Source organism: Erpetoichthys calabaricus, chromosome 1, assembly GCF_900747795.2.
Source record: "Erpetoichthys calabaricus chromosome 1, fErpCal1.3, whole genome shotgun sequence".
Classification (NCBI taxonomy): Eukaryota; Metazoa; Chordata; class Cladistia; order Polypteriformes; family Polypteridae; genus Erpetoichthys; species Erpetoichthys calabaricus.
Genome location: NC_041394.2, coordinates 181,992,236 through 182,010,532, shown reverse-complemented (window position 1 = coordinate 182,010,532; position 18,297 = coordinate 181,992,236). Strand labels below are relative to the sequence as shown.

Below are 18,297 nucleotides of genomic sequence, written 5' to 3'. Positions count from 1 at the left end.
CATAAAATATCCTGAAATCTATGTGTGATAATGTCTAGAATAACAGCTAGAAAAACTTTACTGGGAAACATCAGTCTGGAATGTGCTATATATTCCTGCATGGAAATTGAAAATTATTGCAGTCTCCATTTAACAGGAAAAACTGCATGACATATTAAGGAAAGCTGTTAAATGAATATTGAAGCAAAAAAATATTCTTGTAAAATATTTTTTTGTTTTTGCATAAATTGTAATATAAGCCCAAGATGTCAAGAGTCCCTTTAATCTTTTTTTATTTCATGTGATTTTTATATATATCGTTGGATGCTGAATTCAAAAATGATAATCAGTTTTCTTCATCATGTAACATTTTTTCACAAAGATTTCTTAGCTGTCAATTACGGTTCTTTTTTTTAATTTTGCGGACCTGTGTAACGAAAAAAAGCACATAAGACGATAAAGATGGTATTGAGAAGTTGCCCTCTTTAAGATGAGTTGCTTAGTATTGACTGGATCTGTTTAATTGTGTTTTTCCTTTTTTAGCAGAGAGTTTTTCATGTTATGTTGATTATTGCTTTGATTGTATCCGTTACATCATTTCAACGAATGCTACTTAATGTCATCCTCTGCAATTTCCCCGTCCATTTCTCTGTACGTCATTATCTCGGTGTGGTCCACTGGTTTTTCTTCATTCCAGGACAACTTTGTCTTGTACTGTTTTATTTTGATACGTTTTGGGTATCAGATTATTTGTATTACTTTCTAGTCCTGCTCCCTAATTGTTTTATATATGGGACCATTTCTCATTACGTCTGTGGAGCTCGTACATGACTATTTAAAATTCGAGTTCTGTCACTCTTCCAAAAGTATTTATCTGCCGTGACCCGGAAGAAGAAATATGCGACCGCAAATACCAGCATTCCATGGTACTGTTTCGTCACCAACGAGACAGTCTGTTAGTTCTCTCGTCAAGGACTGCACTGCTTCGCCATGTCTGCTCTTCTCCGCGGAATTCTTTCAGCCCGGTCAGTCCCGGTACTGAGGACGGGAGCTGTTCAGCGGGCCAGCATTCACAGCAAGCCGGCTAAAGAATCTATTGGAACTGTGGTGAGTCTCATTTCGCCAATTCCTCGCCATATCGCATAGGCAGGATGCGAGGTGTAGGACGTTCAGGTTGAGGCCTTTGACAGTACAAGGTTAAATTTTAACAGGGAGTGAAAACCAAACATGCTAATCGCGTTCATTTGTAGCCATCGATGCTTTTTAAAAACCTGACATAAGTACCACAATTTTCTATAGTGATAGAATATTGTGTTTATCGTAATCGTTTCTATTTAATATTTTTAGTCGATTCAAGTCGTAACAGCAAGTTTGCAACTGGGCGGATGTGCTGTATTTTTTTAAGTAATGTTTGTTTGAAAATTTTTAGAATGCTAATCTTTTTCTTAACCAAGGTCATTAAGATTTGCCGCGGATGTTCGTATTTTTAAAATTGCTGTGCTGACCTCCAGATAAACGTACGTAATATGGATTACTGTCGGACTTCACCTTGTTTTAGACTTGCATAGTTGTTAACCCGTGTGAAACCTTAAAGCTGTTTTGCCAGACAGATGGATGATACTGTATTTGTCACCAAGAGGAAATTAAAATGAAGGAAGAGGAGGTGAAAAGGGTAATGGCACTTTATCATGTATCTACTTTAATTTTTCCTTATGTAACCCGGTAAAATCACTTTAGTTAGAAAACGTTTGACAAGGAGCCACCATTACTTTACTAAAATAGCCAAATGCCCTTTTAAGTCTGCTCAAGGACCTGTACCATTCGTGATGTGATCGGCTTGCTTTTCCCGTTTAGCCTTCTTGTTAAAGACGAATTGCTTCATGTTCTTCACTGTGCATAAACCCACAAACTTAATCTACGTACAAAAAATATCAGGCTTGATTTGTGAACCTGTGTTTCACTCATTCTAAAAACTGCAGGCAATTTTGTCCATTTATTTAAAGTATGATTTAATCAGCACTTCCCAAATGTTGTTATCAGAGAAATAAAGAATCACCCAAGTTTTGGAACAGAAAGTTCTAGTCAAGTATTAATTTTATCAAAATGTTTCTTTCTTCGCAAATACATTCTCGCACAATCTTAGTTCATTTCAGGGTTCTGAGGTGCAGCAATTTAGCCTGGAAATAATTGTGTACAAGGTGCCAGTCTGCCACAGAGCCCACTCATACATACACTGACACTTGGCTCCTTAAGTTCACATGTGTTTGTATTTCAAAATTTGGGTTTATAGGACCCTGTAGAGATTATGTGTACAGCGTGATGATGATAATGTTTTATTTATATAGCACCTTTCCCATGATAATGCGACCATTGTCTCCCACATTAAAATCATTGTGGTCAATCTATAAAGCCAAACATTAAACATTTAAAAGGTTGTTTGTAACGCAACCATAGATGTTTTTTAATGTAGGAGAGAAAGTTTTAAAGTTTGCACGGCCTCTAGATAATTTTGAAATTTTTTACATTTGCATATATATCATCTTTTCACTTGTGTGTGATCAATTCAGCTTTCGATGTGAATAATCCTGTTATTGTGCACTCGCTCAGTATTTCATAGGCTTTCTCTTTTGTGTGTAATGGTTTACACAGCACACAAACATCAAGATTTCTCTTTAGGACAAAAGTACCCATCTCAATCTTATGTATTCTTGTGAGATAATTTTTCATTTTCCATATGTTACTTTTTAAACAATACCCACTGTGAGAGTGTTAAGTGGAAATTAAATATTTTAATAATGTTAAAGAACAAAGCATTAAAGAAATACTCTCTCCTAAAGTGATGGCTGAGAATTTTTTTTATCTCATACTTTAATGTAGAATTGAAAAAAAAGTTTGATATAATAGAACCCAAGGGTGAATAGTTCTGTACAAGAGCAAATCATGTGAAAAATGTCCAAGAAAAAAAATACTGCATTACTTGTGTTGCATAAACCATGTGTCATTTATCCAGTCGAATGGTCAAATACTGTATTACTCGTGTTACATAATCCATGTGTCATTTATCCAGTTGAATGGTCAAAATGTGCATTTTTGGTAAAATAATATTAAACAAATACTTATCGTAACAAGAAATACATTTCCATTATAATACTGCACTTTTGAACTGAAAGTAGGACTCTTGACCAGTGAATGAAGGGTGTATCTTTAACTGAAAAGTTGCAGTGTTAGCTTTTGAGCTAGCAGAAAGAGGTATCAAAATTAAATACCTGATTTGACTGAGAAAATAAGACACTTTTTTCCAAATAGGTAAACTGCCTGTAACACTTGCATCCTGCTAAACTAGTGGCCACTGTCAGTTATTTTTAAAATATTGATGTGATAGAGGACAAGTGTAGAAATTCTCTTCAGAGTTAATGCTGAAGACACTATTTCAGAACAGCATCCTAAAAGCATCACTATTGTGTTCATTTTCTATGGCTGAAAGAGCCCAAAATCCTCTTTTCTGCTTCATCAGTCAGAAATGGTGAACGATTGTGTATGAGATTCATTTCTAACTTCATGAAGTGTATTATTAATAAATAAGCTATATAGTGATAGCTGTTTCTCCACCCCTTTTTTGGGGGGGTGTTGGAAAATCAATCTCTGGATAAAGAAATACAATGCCAGATAAGGCACCATGTTGATGGTGTGCTTTGTGAAAATTTTTATTTGAAATAAAGATTGATTGATTGCTGGTACAGCTATCTTTTTCAGAATTTGAATGCATACGTTTATACGAGATCAGAACATAAAGTCATACTTTGAAGGTTGTAAGCCCACGATAAAAATGTCATGACTGATGCATTGTGCTAACCATAAACACCATTAGTGGTAGAGGGAGTTTTTGCCCCTATGTATTATTGATGCACAAGGCCTATTATTGTATATAATTTTATTGATTTAGTGTAATATGTAGATATAGATATTTCCATGATAAAGTGATTCAAATTTACAGTTTCCACTGATGGTGCAATGTAAATATTAGCACTGCTTCGGAGATTTCCTATACTGAAAGGTCTGTTCACTATCAGTTTCAGTTTATGGGTTCCTTTTAATTTTCGCAATGCTATTGTGAAAATAGAGATTAATATCACACAGTTCCCAATCATTGTTATATTAAAATCAAGTATTTGATAAACTACTCAACCTCAGTTGACTGGAACTCTTGAATGCTGATTTATACCGAATTTAGATATCGCAAACTGATGTAATCAAAGAAAACATGGAAAAGCGAGAAATCTCAGCTGCAGTATTCATGTAGCCTATGATTGCTGTTTACTACCACCCTTGTTGCCCAAAGTTCAGGTTTTATGTCTATAACAGTACATATGGTCACACAATAAGGCTAGCAGCTCTCTATTTACTGCATTGTGGGCAACACAGAATAACTTCAGGAGCTATTTGATTTGTGCAAGCAAAAAACAAAATCAATAAATAAAACTACAGGGTTTAAATGGAATGAGCAATATGTGAACAACTTCATAATTTAATAATTATTCAACACATAACCTTCAATATAATGGGAGCCAAAACACCACAGGAAGTCTTTGTGCTTCATTGGTTTATACCATGAATAAGTAAGTTTTTCTGACATGGAAATTAAATACAATATAAACAAATATAATAATTTATTGTTATGCTTTCCCACTTCCTACATTCTTTGTGACACCACACGTTCACTAAATATCACATGCCATCATGATGTCTACAGTAGTGCTGCTCTTTAGAACATAATGCATTGGCCCCATTCTTTTGGGAAGGAACTATTGCCAAAAAGTCTGTAGCAAATTTTGTAATGGCCTCTAAAAGTATTTTGTTTGTAGTTGCTCTATTTATTTTTAAAGGCAGGATTTGCTTAACCTTTCAGCTTTCTGTATGTGGCACTGAAAATAAAATTAGGCAATAATTTCTTTTATAATGTTGTACAAATGAGCAGCTGTTTTCACTGATGGTCATTTTTTCTATAAAATGATTGACAAAACTAGTGGACAAGTTAGAGAAAAGTGCCCACATTTGTAATGATGGCCAGCAATTCAGAATATACAGGCAGCTGAGCAGTGTACTGAAAATGGCGTACTTCATGATAGTAAGAGATTTTTATCATTGTATTAATGCTACAGACTTTATTGTCTTATGGAAACTAAATCTTTGCAGAGAAAATGCTTAAAAAGAAAAGTTGATGTTAAACTAAACATATACAGTATATTCTGTTAAAATTTTAAAAGGTTGCTGCTTTTTCATTAGGCAAACAATGTACGTATATAAAAAAGATATAAATAGGAGGAGGAGGAGGTTGGGAGCATGCGTTGATTGCAACATGTTGCTGCACCCACGACTGGAAGAGTGTGAGGCTTTTTTTTTTATAGTGGCTGGAGTGCCAATCCTGTCACCAACCCTCAAGTTTTCACTGCAAGTTGGAGGACCTTCTTTCAAGACTGGATGCAGGTTAATGTCATACCCAAGATGAAGCACTTTCAGGTTACGGGCCTTGTTCAATGGCCCAGTGGAGTTGAGTCACTTCTGGCGGTTACGGGTTTTGAACCAGCAACCTTCAGATTGCTGGCACAGACCCCTAGCCTTGGAGCCACCACTCTGCCTGGGACAGGGTGGATTTAAATAAGGTCATTGCAAAATGCTCTTTTATCCATTTTAGCTAAATTGGGAAAAATTATCTGCAACAGTAAAAAGATGGGCAGCCCAATGGTACCAAAGTAGCACTGCTTTCTCAAGGGCAGCCCAATGGTGCCAAGGTAGTGTTGCTTTTTCAAGGTAAGGAGGCCAGGGTTCACAAATTGAGTCCTTCCTGTGTGGAGTTTGCATGTTCTCTCTGTGTCTGCACAGTCCAAAGACATACAGATTTGGTTAATTGGTGATACCTAGTTGGTCCTGTGTGTGTGTATCCTGCAATGGACTGGTGTCCTGCCCAGTGGATTGTCCTTGCCTTGTGCCCTATGCTTGCTAGGATAGGCTCCAGGCCCCCACGACCCTGCTCAGGGTTAAGCCTGCTTAGAAAATGGTATGGAAAATGGATGGCTCCAAGATACTAGCCATAATACACTTTTCCTGTTATCTTCCGTCCAATGTCTGTGTTCTTTTACCCATGTTAACCTTTTGATTTTATTTTCCAGTTTCTATTAAGACTTTTTCTTTGAAACTTTGCTTTTAAGGCCACATTCCCCAGAATCTTCTATTCAGTTTCAGATGAATCTGTACTATATTTGAATTTCTTTGAATTTCACCATGGGATTTATAATTTATATACAGTAATCCCTCCTCGATCGCGGGGGTTGCATTCCAGAACCCCCCGCAAAAGGTGAAAATCCGCGAAGTAGAAACCATATGTTTATATGGTTATTTTTATATTGTCATGCTTGGGTCACAGATTTGCACAGAAACACAGGAAGTTGTAAAGAGACAGGAACTTTATTCAAACACTGCAAACAGACATTTGTCTCTTTTTCAAAATTTTAAACTGCTCCATGACAAGACAGAGATGACAGTTCCGTCTCACAATTAAAAGAATGCAAACATATCTTCCTCTTCAAAGGAGTGCGTGTCAGGAGCAGAGAATGTCAGAGAGAGAGAAAAGCAAACAAATCAATAGGGCTGTTTGGCTTTTAAGTATGCGAAGCACCGCGGCACAAAGCAGTTACAATGAAGGCAGCAGCTCACACCCCCTCCGTCAGGAGCAGAGAATGTCAGAGAGAGAGAGACAGATAAAAACAAACAATCAAAAATCAATACGTGCCCTTCGAGCTTTTAAGTATGCGAAGCACCGTGCAGCATGTCGCTTCACGAAGCAGCTGCACAGAAGAGAGCAATGTGAAGATAATCTTTCAGCATTTTTAGACGAGCGTCCGTATCATCTAGGTGTGCGAACAGCCCCACTGCTCACACCCCCTCCGTCAGGAGCAGAGACTGTCAGAGCAAGAGAGAGAGAGAAAAGTATGTTGGGTAGCTTCTCAGCCATCTGCCAATAGCGTCCCTTGTATGAAATCAACTGGGCAAACCAACTGAGGAAGCATGTACCAGAAATTAAAAGACCCATCGTCCGCAGAAATCCGCGAACCACCAAAAAATCTGCGATATATATTTAAATATGCTTACATATAAAATCCGCGATGGAGTGAGGCCGCGAAAGGCGAAGCGCGATATAGCGAGGGATTACTGTAATGTAATCAAATGGTATGTAGTTAAGGAAGCAGCCGATTGAGGTCCAGGAGGGATCAGTTTCTTAAACTACAGACTCTGATGCGAATATCCTCTTGTGCAATTGTGCTTCTGGGCCTTCTACTTCTTTTTCTATCCAGGTTAAAACCAATTTACCATTATCTCTCAAGACATTAGTAGCCACTTTTGTGTGAAATCTTCAATTTCTTGGAAATCAGTTGCATGGAATTATTATTCTTTGAGAAAGCGGTTTCATTTTGTCCATTTCTGAACCCAGAATTCAACTTGCTTTTTTGAACAGAATAACAGGTTTCATCTATGTAACACAATTACAAATGTTTCTGTAATAGCCAATTAGCATTTAAATATGATTTAATACTGATAAGTTAAAATAGTTCACCATTGGAACACTGGAGTTGTGGCAGCTGATAATGGTATTTTGTAGTCATATGTGAATGATAAGTTATAAATCAGTCTTTTCAAGCAGTTATTGCTAGTCGTAAAAATAGTATTGTCTTGACTATATTTTAAAATCAGTTTAATGGTACCTTCATTTTTAAAAATTACTTTACAAAATTAATGGCTGTTATTCTGCTTATGTAGTAAAGGAGCTTCAAATGACTTCAGAGTGGTGAATATAACACTTCTAATAAAAACCTTTTGTTTCATACCAATATCAATAAAAAAACAGACACAAACAAAATATGCGTTTTAGGAATTTCTCTCCAAAATACTGCATTTTACAATACATAATCAAGACATTTTATGATGCACAACCCTGAAATCAGTTTTCTTTTGTGCCCCAGTCTGTCAACTATCATTGTACCAAGTTTGTCATATCTCATAGAATTGCAAAGTTATACTATTTGACACAAGGTCTCCCCTTTTTCAAAACATTTTCTCTCTTTTTGGAAACATTTTGTCTCTTGCACCTAAACAATCTTTCTAAACAAGTATTGCAGTTAGTTACAATTTAATTTTTTACAGAAAAAAATACATACATACACACTTTATATATTACTCTGAAGCAACAAGTAAACTATTTGAAACTCTGTACATATTTTTGAGATTATGTACTTATCCAAACTTTTACTTTCAAAATAATTTTTCATGCCAGTCCTTGAAACAATTTTACAACTAGACACAGAGAACCATACATTTTGTACAATAAAATGGAGCTTTTGTACTGTAATTCACACATCTCTTGCCTTCTGCTGCAGTTGCCCCACACAGGTTTAGTGTGTTTTTTTTTTTTTTTTTTTTTTTTAATGTTGTTGCCTTTTTCTTGCATTTCACATCTGGAATAAACTAAGTACATTCATGTTTTTCATACTAGCGTCTTCCTGTGTTGAGGGCAATGCCTTTTCTGGCAGCCCTATGTGCATGGCAGGAAATGGCCCAAACCATTTAAACAGTGTCCTAAAATAGCATATTTTTGGAATGCAAGTTGAAAACTGGTATACTGAGAAACAGTGGGGTGGAATAGTAAAATTCGATGGAAGGGTATCCCCACACGAAACTGAGAGTGTTGGCATGGCGTGATTCAGTGACATTTGACCAAAGAGCAGCACCCATTTAAAATCTGTGTGTCATGATTCAGTGACATTTGATCGTTTGGGGCTGGTTCTGGGTGTGAGGTCCCCACATGCAACTGCGATCTGCAGAGTGGCACAATACAAATACATTTCCACATGAAAATTTGCATGGCCAGTGACATTTTATCAAGGGGGGATGGGGGGCAGGTTCTGCAAATGACACTTCAGGTGGGTACAGCGTAACAGTACTTCACCGGTACAGTAAGAAGTTGAAGCTGGAAGAGTACTGCTCATAAAACTAACATAGGGAGAATGTGCAGCAGACAGCGTCCATATATGGTAATCGAACCCAGGACAGACATGAACTGTAAAACTGAACACCGCAATCCTTCAAAATTATATCAAGCATAGCATTGAGGCCTCCGGCAACATAGAATCTTGTGTGTAATGATATGTAAAAATTAGCCATAGCATAATATTTTCTGCCCTTTTAGATAGAGCTGTGACATGTAATACAAATGACAAAATAATATTTTAAGTGTATTGTTACAAAAGGGTTTGTGTACATGAAAACATTATGAATTATCAAGATATTAACACTGCACTCTATGTGGGAGAAACTGGACAAACACTCCGCCAGAGAATGAATTTACACAGGTTCCACATTAAACATGGCCACACAGATGTTCCTGTGGCGGCCCACTTCAACAGCCATGGACACTGTGAGAAGGACTTTAAAGTCACAGTGCTTATGGGCAACTTCAAAACACAGCAAGACAGAAAAGAATGGGAAGTTAAACTCATGCTAAAATGTAATACTTTACAACATGGATTGAATAAAGACAAGAGTTTTATGGCCAGATATGAGGATTGTTTACATCTCTCAGAATGACAGACAACCTGTCTACAGACCCACATTGTTTTGAAAAAAACTCATTACAAACTTCAAAAGACTTTGTTGGACAGTTATCTTATCCAGAGATCTTGACAATACATTGTTCTTTTCTCTCTTGTTAAATTAACCCTAGCCTGAATGAATCTATTAATTTTTTACATTCAAAATTTCTCATTTAAATATTTACTAATGTTGTTTCTTGTCCTAGAGTGTGTATATAAACATAGGAAACTTCAGTTTCTGTATTACATCTTGCCTGAAGAAGGGGCCTGAGTTGCCTCGAAAGCTTGCATATTGTAATCTTTTTAGTTAGCCAATAAAAGGTGTCATTTTGCTTGGCTTTTCTCTACATTCATAATGGCTAACACGGTACAACACCCTAGTACTACAAGATATTCAGTAATTCATGTGATGATTTCATAGCAGGGTTTGGAGATATCATTTTAACAATTTTAAGCAGTATTTATTTTTTCAGAGAATATATCGGTGAATAATTTTAGTATATGCACGTATTAAGAAAAATCAGGTAGTCCGTGATGAACATATCATTCATTATACTGCCTATTTGTTGTAAATCCTCCTCTTTGTCCCACCTGAAATTGTCCTTGGTGACTTTGCTGACATTTTAAAAGTAGATTAGTTCCCATCGTTGGGTGCTTTTGTTATTGATAACTGTACTGAATTAAGTTGTCTGGATTGTAAATTTTTTTTTTTCTTTTCTTTTTAGGAGTCAACCATTGGATTGTTGGTATTCACTGTCTCAATCTTGGCACCAGCTGCTTGGGTACTTTCCAATCTTGAAAGTTACAAGAAGAGGGATTAAGTGAATGGTCGGCTACTGTGAAAATGGCTTTCCTGATCCAGTGTCTTCAGTTTCTTGGACCAAGACATGCTCTTAGATTCCTCCACTCCCAAGCGCACATCCAAGGGACCAGTGCAGCATCGTTGTCACCTAAAGCAGTTAAATGTTTACTTTTAAATTATTCTCCTGTAAGCATGTTTAAAAGTCTTATGTAACAGCTTCAAATGGAAATACGCCATCTTGACGTGTGCCGTTTGTCAACTTGTTAGAATTTGTGTCATGTCTGTTACACAATAAAAAATTACATAAATCTCACTAGTTGAAATTCTGTTGTTTTTAGTGGTTGGTGTCTGTTGGTTTGATTTAAAAAAAAAAAAAAAAAATTGTGAGATTATAAGGAAAAATGTAATAGTGATTTCTAAGATTTTTAAATTGCTCTGGTATATAAAGCTTATTAATTTTAAAGAGTGTAATGTGTTTTTATTAGTATTGCACTTCTGGCACTATTCATTTGTGGATAGCCATAAGGGGTAAAGTTAAGTTTTGATTTTACATATATTTAAACTGACTTTTGTTAGTATTACAGACCATCAACAATACATAGATATTGAACTGTTAAATGTGCAGTGCAGCCTTTATTCATTTCATTATGGGTTTTACTTATTTTGATATTTTTCTTGTGTCTTGATAAAGGACATTTGTTTTCAACATGTTCTATTCTTCCATTTTGGCTTGAAAATAAAGGTAATGTTTACCAGTAATTCACACTCCCTCACTGCACAGCAAAGAAACAAAGTTCTGGAGCAGGGCTGCAACTATAAACACAGCAACTTCGAAGTGAAGGAAGTTTTCCAAACTTGTTGGTGGTTCCTTGTGTTTATTACTTGGATCGGGGGCAATACTTAATCTTCTCATTTGTCATCGCAGTCTTGTTTATGGTAACATAATGCCCATTCGTTCTTAATTTATGATCATCTGTTTTAGGAAATCTTTAATATACAAGCAAAATATATTGGTAAATAACAACCCAGTAGGGCCATAAGTACAGTACTGTCTCATACTCTTTAGTGCCGTTTTATCTGAGATTATATTGTTTTACTGTTCTCAGAAATTGTGACACATACTCAGAATAACTCTAAGAAAGATAAAGAAAAGATAAGAAAAATATTTAGATATTTCATAGTTAAAAGTAAGTAATTTATTGAATTTTTCTTTGTTACACTTAGCAGTGCTATCTGGACAAAATTCCCCACATACTATTGCCCAGCCTTTTCACTTGTCTCATATGTTTATGAAAAATATGAAAGATTTTGTATTTTTATTTTAGTATTCTGCAATTTGTTTGGCATAGTGGTTAAGGCTTCAGATTTAATCCTTGAGGTTGTGGGTTTAAATCCCATAACTGACACTGTGTGACCCTGAGCAAGTCACTTAACATGCCTGTGCCTCGTTGGGGTGGGGTATATAATCTGTTACATCTTGTGTGTTGCAAGTGGTCTTGAATAAAGGCGTCAGACAAATAATGGAATGTGCACTTGTATACTTTAGCCACTCTAAACACTGAAGAACACACATAATGGCTATCAGCAGAGTTCAAAGAAAGTATTAGTTTTGAGTGCTAGTAGTAATAGTATTAATGCAGAGGCAGATTTAATTATGATTATTATTTAAAGCTGCAGTTGATCATTTTTAGACAGAAAGCACTTTGTTTCCATTGGGAAATTGATTTTTTTCAAGTATATTAAATGCTGTTAAGCTTAACACAATTGCAAAGTTTTCTTAAGGTTATCATTCAGGCTTAATAAAATACGAAGAATGATTAAGCCTACAAAAAACAGTCGGTGAAATGTTTGTTTTACACTGGAATGAAAACTAGCAGAAGCTGCAACCTTTCAGATCTTGGCCTAGTTCCTCTATGGCTCCAGCACTCACCTCAAGGTGTCTCAAAGCATATAGTTATAGTCACCGTTAGCCTCCTAGGATTATCATGGAACTACAGATTAGCCATCTTTTCTCTAAAGAATTGTGGTGCAGCTGGTAGTATTTGTACACTATGTATGTACTGGGTTGTCTACATTATGTGGGTTTCCTCTGAGTAATTTAAATTATGGCAGGTTGTCCTGGTGTGACTGTATGTCAAAAAGAACCAACCTCTTACCCAGATTTCAGTTCGTTTAACCTGTTACTACTTAATAGATTACGGTGCATGAAATGGGTTCAGAAAAAGGGGTAGTGGACAGTGTGTATACAATGTAAAGTACTATGTATATAACCTAATCGAGTATCTACACTGTTGAATGTTTTCTTAGATGTGTGTAATTGATGCTAGCCTACTATACGTGTTTACTTAAGCATGGATTGCACGCCCATTCATGCCATCGCTTTAAACCATTTTGTTCGGGTAGCAAAAGAATATACTTTTGCAGAGTTTGAGTGATGTGGACTTTTGAAAATGGACAAAGATGGCTAAGTAAGAATTTAATTCTACGACATATACATGGCACTACATGAACTTGAATTAGTATTGTATTTTATTCAGAATATGAATTGAATTCTTCAGTACGCTGGGTATTATAATAAATGGTTTATTAAGAAGGGTATTACTCCTGTAATTTGGGAATCTATGTCAACTCACCTTTTTATTCAATTCCTTTACAAAAGTACTTGAACGTAGAAGCGCTAAATCTGACATATCAGAAAGCCATTTGCTGACATGTTGATATTTTCGAAGTGGAATGTCAGGCTGGAAGGTGGAACCGCTGAGACATCTTACTCCACTAACCTCGATCAGCCCAGCTCAGCACGAGCTAGCGCGTTTGGCGTTAAAAGGCTTAAAGAAACGCACGAGGACCTTGTAACCCGGAAGTGATTGGAAGCTGCGCTTGCAGGACCGGGAAAGGAAGATGGCGGAGGAGCAGCAGGATCCATCGCAGGGAGATATGGAGGGTGAGAATCAGTCCGCAGTCTGAAAAGAGTACGGCTAGGTTATCGCAAAACGGCGAACGCACGCCCTTTGATTTTTTTGGTAATTGAAGTATATGTATTTTACGCGTACGACCTTGGCCGGAATGCGTATCAGACCGCTTAGTTCGATATGTGCGAGGGGTGGGGGAGGGAAGGAAGGGAGGCCGAATTCGGATGTACACAAAAGAGGCGATTGACTGAAAGGGGACCATGGTCTGTATTTTTTGTGGCTGACAACCAAATTAAACCCTTTCTTCAAGAAGAAGTAAAGAGAACTAGAAAGGGAAAAGCCACTCAATGGTACTGGGGCTTTTCCATCACATTCAAAGACCTCTCGAGCGCCGGCCTTATTTAGTGTGTCATGGGTTCGATATATGTGAGTTTTGGACCGTCGTCTACTTTGTGTTGTTATTTACTTGATTTTTTAAGAAAACTTTGGCTGAAACGTTGTTTTAATTTTTATAAAATTTTTGTACCGCTGATAGTCTGTGTGTACGTCATTCCTAGTGAACATTGGTAGTGAAACAGAAAATACACTTGTTAAAACTGTGTAGTTGCTGTGGCATTGAATTACGCCGACTGTGAACGTTAATGAAAGCCGATCGCACATTGCAGTCAGCGCGTAGGAAGATTATTGCAAGAAATGGGAGACTACAATCATTGAGTGAGCACATTATTTTCTTGCGAATAGCCATAGTATTGTATATGCGCGCGATTACAGGGTGAAGATTTGAACCAAGAGATCACCCAGGATTCTCCGTTTTATTTTGGTAATCCACTTGTGCCCTCCTTCTATGAATGTGTTTGTTTCAAACAAAATACCCTTTGTACACGATGTGTTGAGGGCGGTCCTTTGGATTTAAAGTCTTGAGACATACATTTATTAATTCACCCGGCGGTGAACGGCAGCGTAGAGAGAGTATTTTTTTTTCATGGAAGTCTTGTTCGAACACGTTTTTGCCTTGAATTTAATTAGTAAAATTTAAAAAAGTAAACTTGCGTAGCCTTTTTCCCCATAAACTGGAAGTTTTAACAACCAGCTTTGTTATAGGAATAATGAATTAGCTGTCAGCATCCAGGCATTCTTGCTTCATTTTCTTTCTACCTTGTCCAGTTGCCCATACTTTCAGCATTGGCTGCATGGTAAGATCCTCCTCAGTGTGCACCTGAATGTGCCCCCACGAACACCTAACAGTGTATGGGGTCACTTTACAGTTGTCCAGTAACCTAAGATGTCTCAGACTTCATTCACATAGACAGTATCTAGACCAAGATTCAAACCATGGACTTGGTAGTTATGAGGTGCAAGAGCCATGACCCAAATCAACATCAGCGTACTTGGGAACATGTTTGCAATTTTTAGCTAGTTGCAGGTGTGTGTTAAAACAATAGAAAGCAGCACATTTGTAGATATACATACTTTAAATTTGTTTTGACATTTAACCTCATCCTAATTGTCCATATGTATATTCTGCCAAGCCAAATATTTATTAAATGAAAATGAAGTCTAATGCTGTCATTTATGGTACATCACCTAGTAGGCCTGGGTATAAATACAGATTTTCTGATGAATCGTTATTTTTTTCTGTAAATTATTCAATACAAATTCTTAAAAGTCACAAGATGGATATTGTGAATCTCTATCCTGCTCAGTTACTGTAGGTAGATTTTTTTCTAATCTTTGTGTTTGTTGTCTGATCCAGTAGATGTCACTAATTCGCTTGTTAAAACTTTCTGAGGAAGAAGTACTTTACTACACTGCATAAAAATGGTGTATCCTCCTGCACTGAAATCGGCGCCTTCGACACTTAAATCAGATGTGTGGGCTTTCTGCTGATTCAAACAGTGTGTTGGTAGAGAACAGCTGGGTAAAAGCAAAGCCGTATGTAAGCTGTGAAACTCAGAAGTTAAGTATTGTTGTGACAGAACAAATTTGAGAAATTATTTATCCCGATGTCACCGATAAAAGTAATCTCTATCAACATCCAAAAAAGTAGAGTCTAACCAATCTACGTGGGAGGCAACATTTATCTTCAAATTTCCTTTTAATTCGCCTTGTGCCCAAAAAAATATCAATCTATAGCAGTTTTTACCAGTAAATATATGAAACCCTACACCGTTATTGGAAACAAAGGCTTTCAACAAATGATACAGGTTTTGAAACTCTGGTGTGCCATGCCAACCAGAAAGCAAATGAGTGAAGTTATTGTACCCTGGCTTTATGAAGGTCTTAAGCAAAGCGTTTCCACATCTCTCGGGCCAGTGGAGAGAGTAGCCCTAACTTGTTACAGCTGAACATCCAGGGCAGCAGTTTTGTTTGTGACAATCACATGTCACTACATTAAAAATAACTGGGCACCTGTGGTGGATGTGTTGTAGACGAGCACTGCATGCCAGTTATACCAAGATCAGCCTTGCTTCTGAGGTGGCTGGCTGTTGCTCCAAAAACTTTCTAGCATTTCCAATGTGCTGTTCCATCAAGGGACCGCATCAATCACGAGTTTGTGTGTTGGCAAGTCTAATAAACATCTCTTAAAGCACGTGGCTAACTGTACTACTACAGTCTAAAAAGCTTGCAATGCGCCCCACCCAACCCAGAGCAGCCTACAATACTAAAGTGAGCGTGTGCGCAAAGCAGCCGATGTGAAGTAGCTCTATAAACTGTACCTCACAGATCATATTAGCAGTGTTGTCAGTCACGATGGCTGGTTCTTTCTTTTATGTTTCATTCATCAAATGCCGCTGTCAACAAATATCAACTCTAGATCCTCTTTTTGAAACGCTTCCCTTTTGTCTTTGGAGGAACTGTGAGGACACATTTTCGAGACTGATTAGTGAAACTGCTACACTTGAGCTACTGCAGATATGTGTGATGTCTACAATTCTAGAAAGACACGAGTCTTCCTGCTGTTATGTTTAATTTCAGCTAATTCAAGATTCTTTTAAATGACCAACAGGGGAATAAATTTGGCTAACAGTTTAGTTGAAGGGTGTCTACGTGGAATTTCGTAACACAAAAATAGGTTACTGAATAATTTTTATTGAAAAGGAATATTTGATTATTTTATAATAATAATAGTCGCAAGATATAGCTGTTTTGTAAACTAGAAGCCATTGTATTGTATTCATACATGGAACGCCCTATAATACGTGTGGATTCTAATGTGGTGATACATATATTAGTTAAATTATGGTGAATTTTGAGTGCAGTGCTCTGAAAAGTGTTTTTTTTGTTTTTTCCAAAGAGCAATGATACTTTGTTCCACATCTTGCAAATACTGATGTTAACTGTTCATTACTAATCATAACGTATGCATAAACATGGAATGACATTTAAGAAGCAATACTTGAAATCACACCCTTCAAATAAAGTGTTACTGAAAACTTTTAAAATTATATTAATGTTCACTGTGTGTGGTTAAGTAATTTCTAAAAAAGCCAGCTCTTCAAATATATCGGGACATGCTGATTCAATCAAGATAAAATCAGTATTGAATTGGGATATTGTGAATCGAAATTGACTCGAATTGGGACATCAGGACTAGTATTCAACTATGTAACCTAGTATGCTGAACTAATTATGAACACACTTGTAGTATATTAGTAAAAGCACAAGCAATGCTTAACAAGGTAAAATGCCAATACTTGCATTAAAGTTCCAGTACACTGGGTGGGAAGACAGAATTAGAAAACCAAAATCCCTTGAATCAGTGATTGATTTTATAAAAAGAATGTCCCAGTTTATATTATCCCAACTGGATTTCTGTGTTTCACTATTACCTAATGTTATTAGGTAAACAGTGTATAAATTAGTATTAATGAATTTGCCATAGCAAAGAGGAATTTAATAATTAAAAGCGTTATGCTACTAAGAGTGTTGCTCTAAACATAGCTGGAAGCCATGAACAAAATATAATTAAAAGCATGTGGCAGTCATGATTTCTGTTTATGATACTTCACATTTAATTTTGAATTAATTGTACTGTAATCAAAATATAATTTAATCTTCCTCAGAATAAAGCAATTTAATTTCTTTATAGACATGCATTCATTTTTTGTGTATCCTATTGTAAAAAAAGTCACCTTATGAGCTTTTCAAAGGAAATATTTAATTGCGAACATAACTGATGGGAAAAAAAGTCAAAACCCTTTAAGTGCAACAGAGTACACAGAGTGCAATTTGTATTCACAGGATTTCAGCTGTCCACTATAACTCAGTTTACATAATGGTTGGGGGCACAGCATGCACAAACACACACATATAAAGTACTAGTCTATTACTTTACCTTTCAGAATACTTTAGATACATTGATAAATGTTATATAAATAATATATAAGTACTCATATTCTACCATTTTAATAAAAAAGTTTATAATTTAACAGCGTAACATAATGCAAATTTCTCTGCCGTTAAACAGTACCCAAGCTCCCATATAAATGAGAAATGATTTTTAGGCAAGCAGTTGTGTGTGAAATACGTGTTCATATCTTTTAAACTTGTAAAAATAAATAAATAAAATTTGATGTCATATCCTGTAGAAACATTTTCAAAAACATTGCTATATTTAGTAAGGTTAAGGTTTAATACAAAATTGAAAGCAGAGCCATAAAGTTACATTTTGTTGATCAAAGGTAAAACTTGTATCAGTTATCATCCAAGTTTGTGCTACAGGTAAATGACAAAATGAATGAAAAAACAGTGTCAGTAGTAGTGCTGGGCGGTATACCGGTTCATACCGAAAACCGTTTTTTATTTTTTTTATGATATGGATTTTTCTTATACTGCAACACCGGTTTAAATTGCCTAAACGACGTTCGGAACGTGGCGCAGCGGGAAACTGTTCAAGTGGGGACCTTTTTCACTGCTACACTGCTAAACACAGATTTGTTGCACTAGGGCTCTTTTTCACTGC

General features: G+C 36.4%; 2 protein-coding genes across 2 annotated transcripts in view; both read left to right on the top strand.

Annotated features, from left to right (window-relative positions):
• Positions 1 to 902: 902 nt before the first annotated feature.
• LOC114657608 (cytochrome c oxidase subunit 8A, mitochondrial) lies at positions 903 to 10,735 on the top strand. The gene is made up of 2 exons (XM_028809484.2): positions 903 to 1,086; positions 10,346 to 10,735. Exons 1-2 carry the CDS (start codon positions 970 to 972, stop codon positions 10,439 to 10,441), a joined length of 213 nt encoding a protein of 70 aa, XP_028665317.2. The 5' UTR covers positions 903 to 969; the 3' UTR covers positions 10,442 to 10,735.
• Positions 10,736 to 13,254: 2,519 nt separating this feature from the next.
• Positions 13,255 to 18,297, top strand: part of otub1b (OTU deubiquitinase, ubiquitin aldehyde binding 1b) — a 33,915-nt gene continuing 28,872 nt past the window's right edge. The window contains exon 1 of the mRNA XM_028809481.2: positions 13,255 to 13,366. Within this exon, the coding sequence (XP_028665314.1) occupies positions 13,324 to 13,366 (43 nt within the window). The 5' untranslated portion in view covers positions 13,255 to 13,323. The remainder of the gene's footprint in view (positions 13,367 to 18,297) is intronic.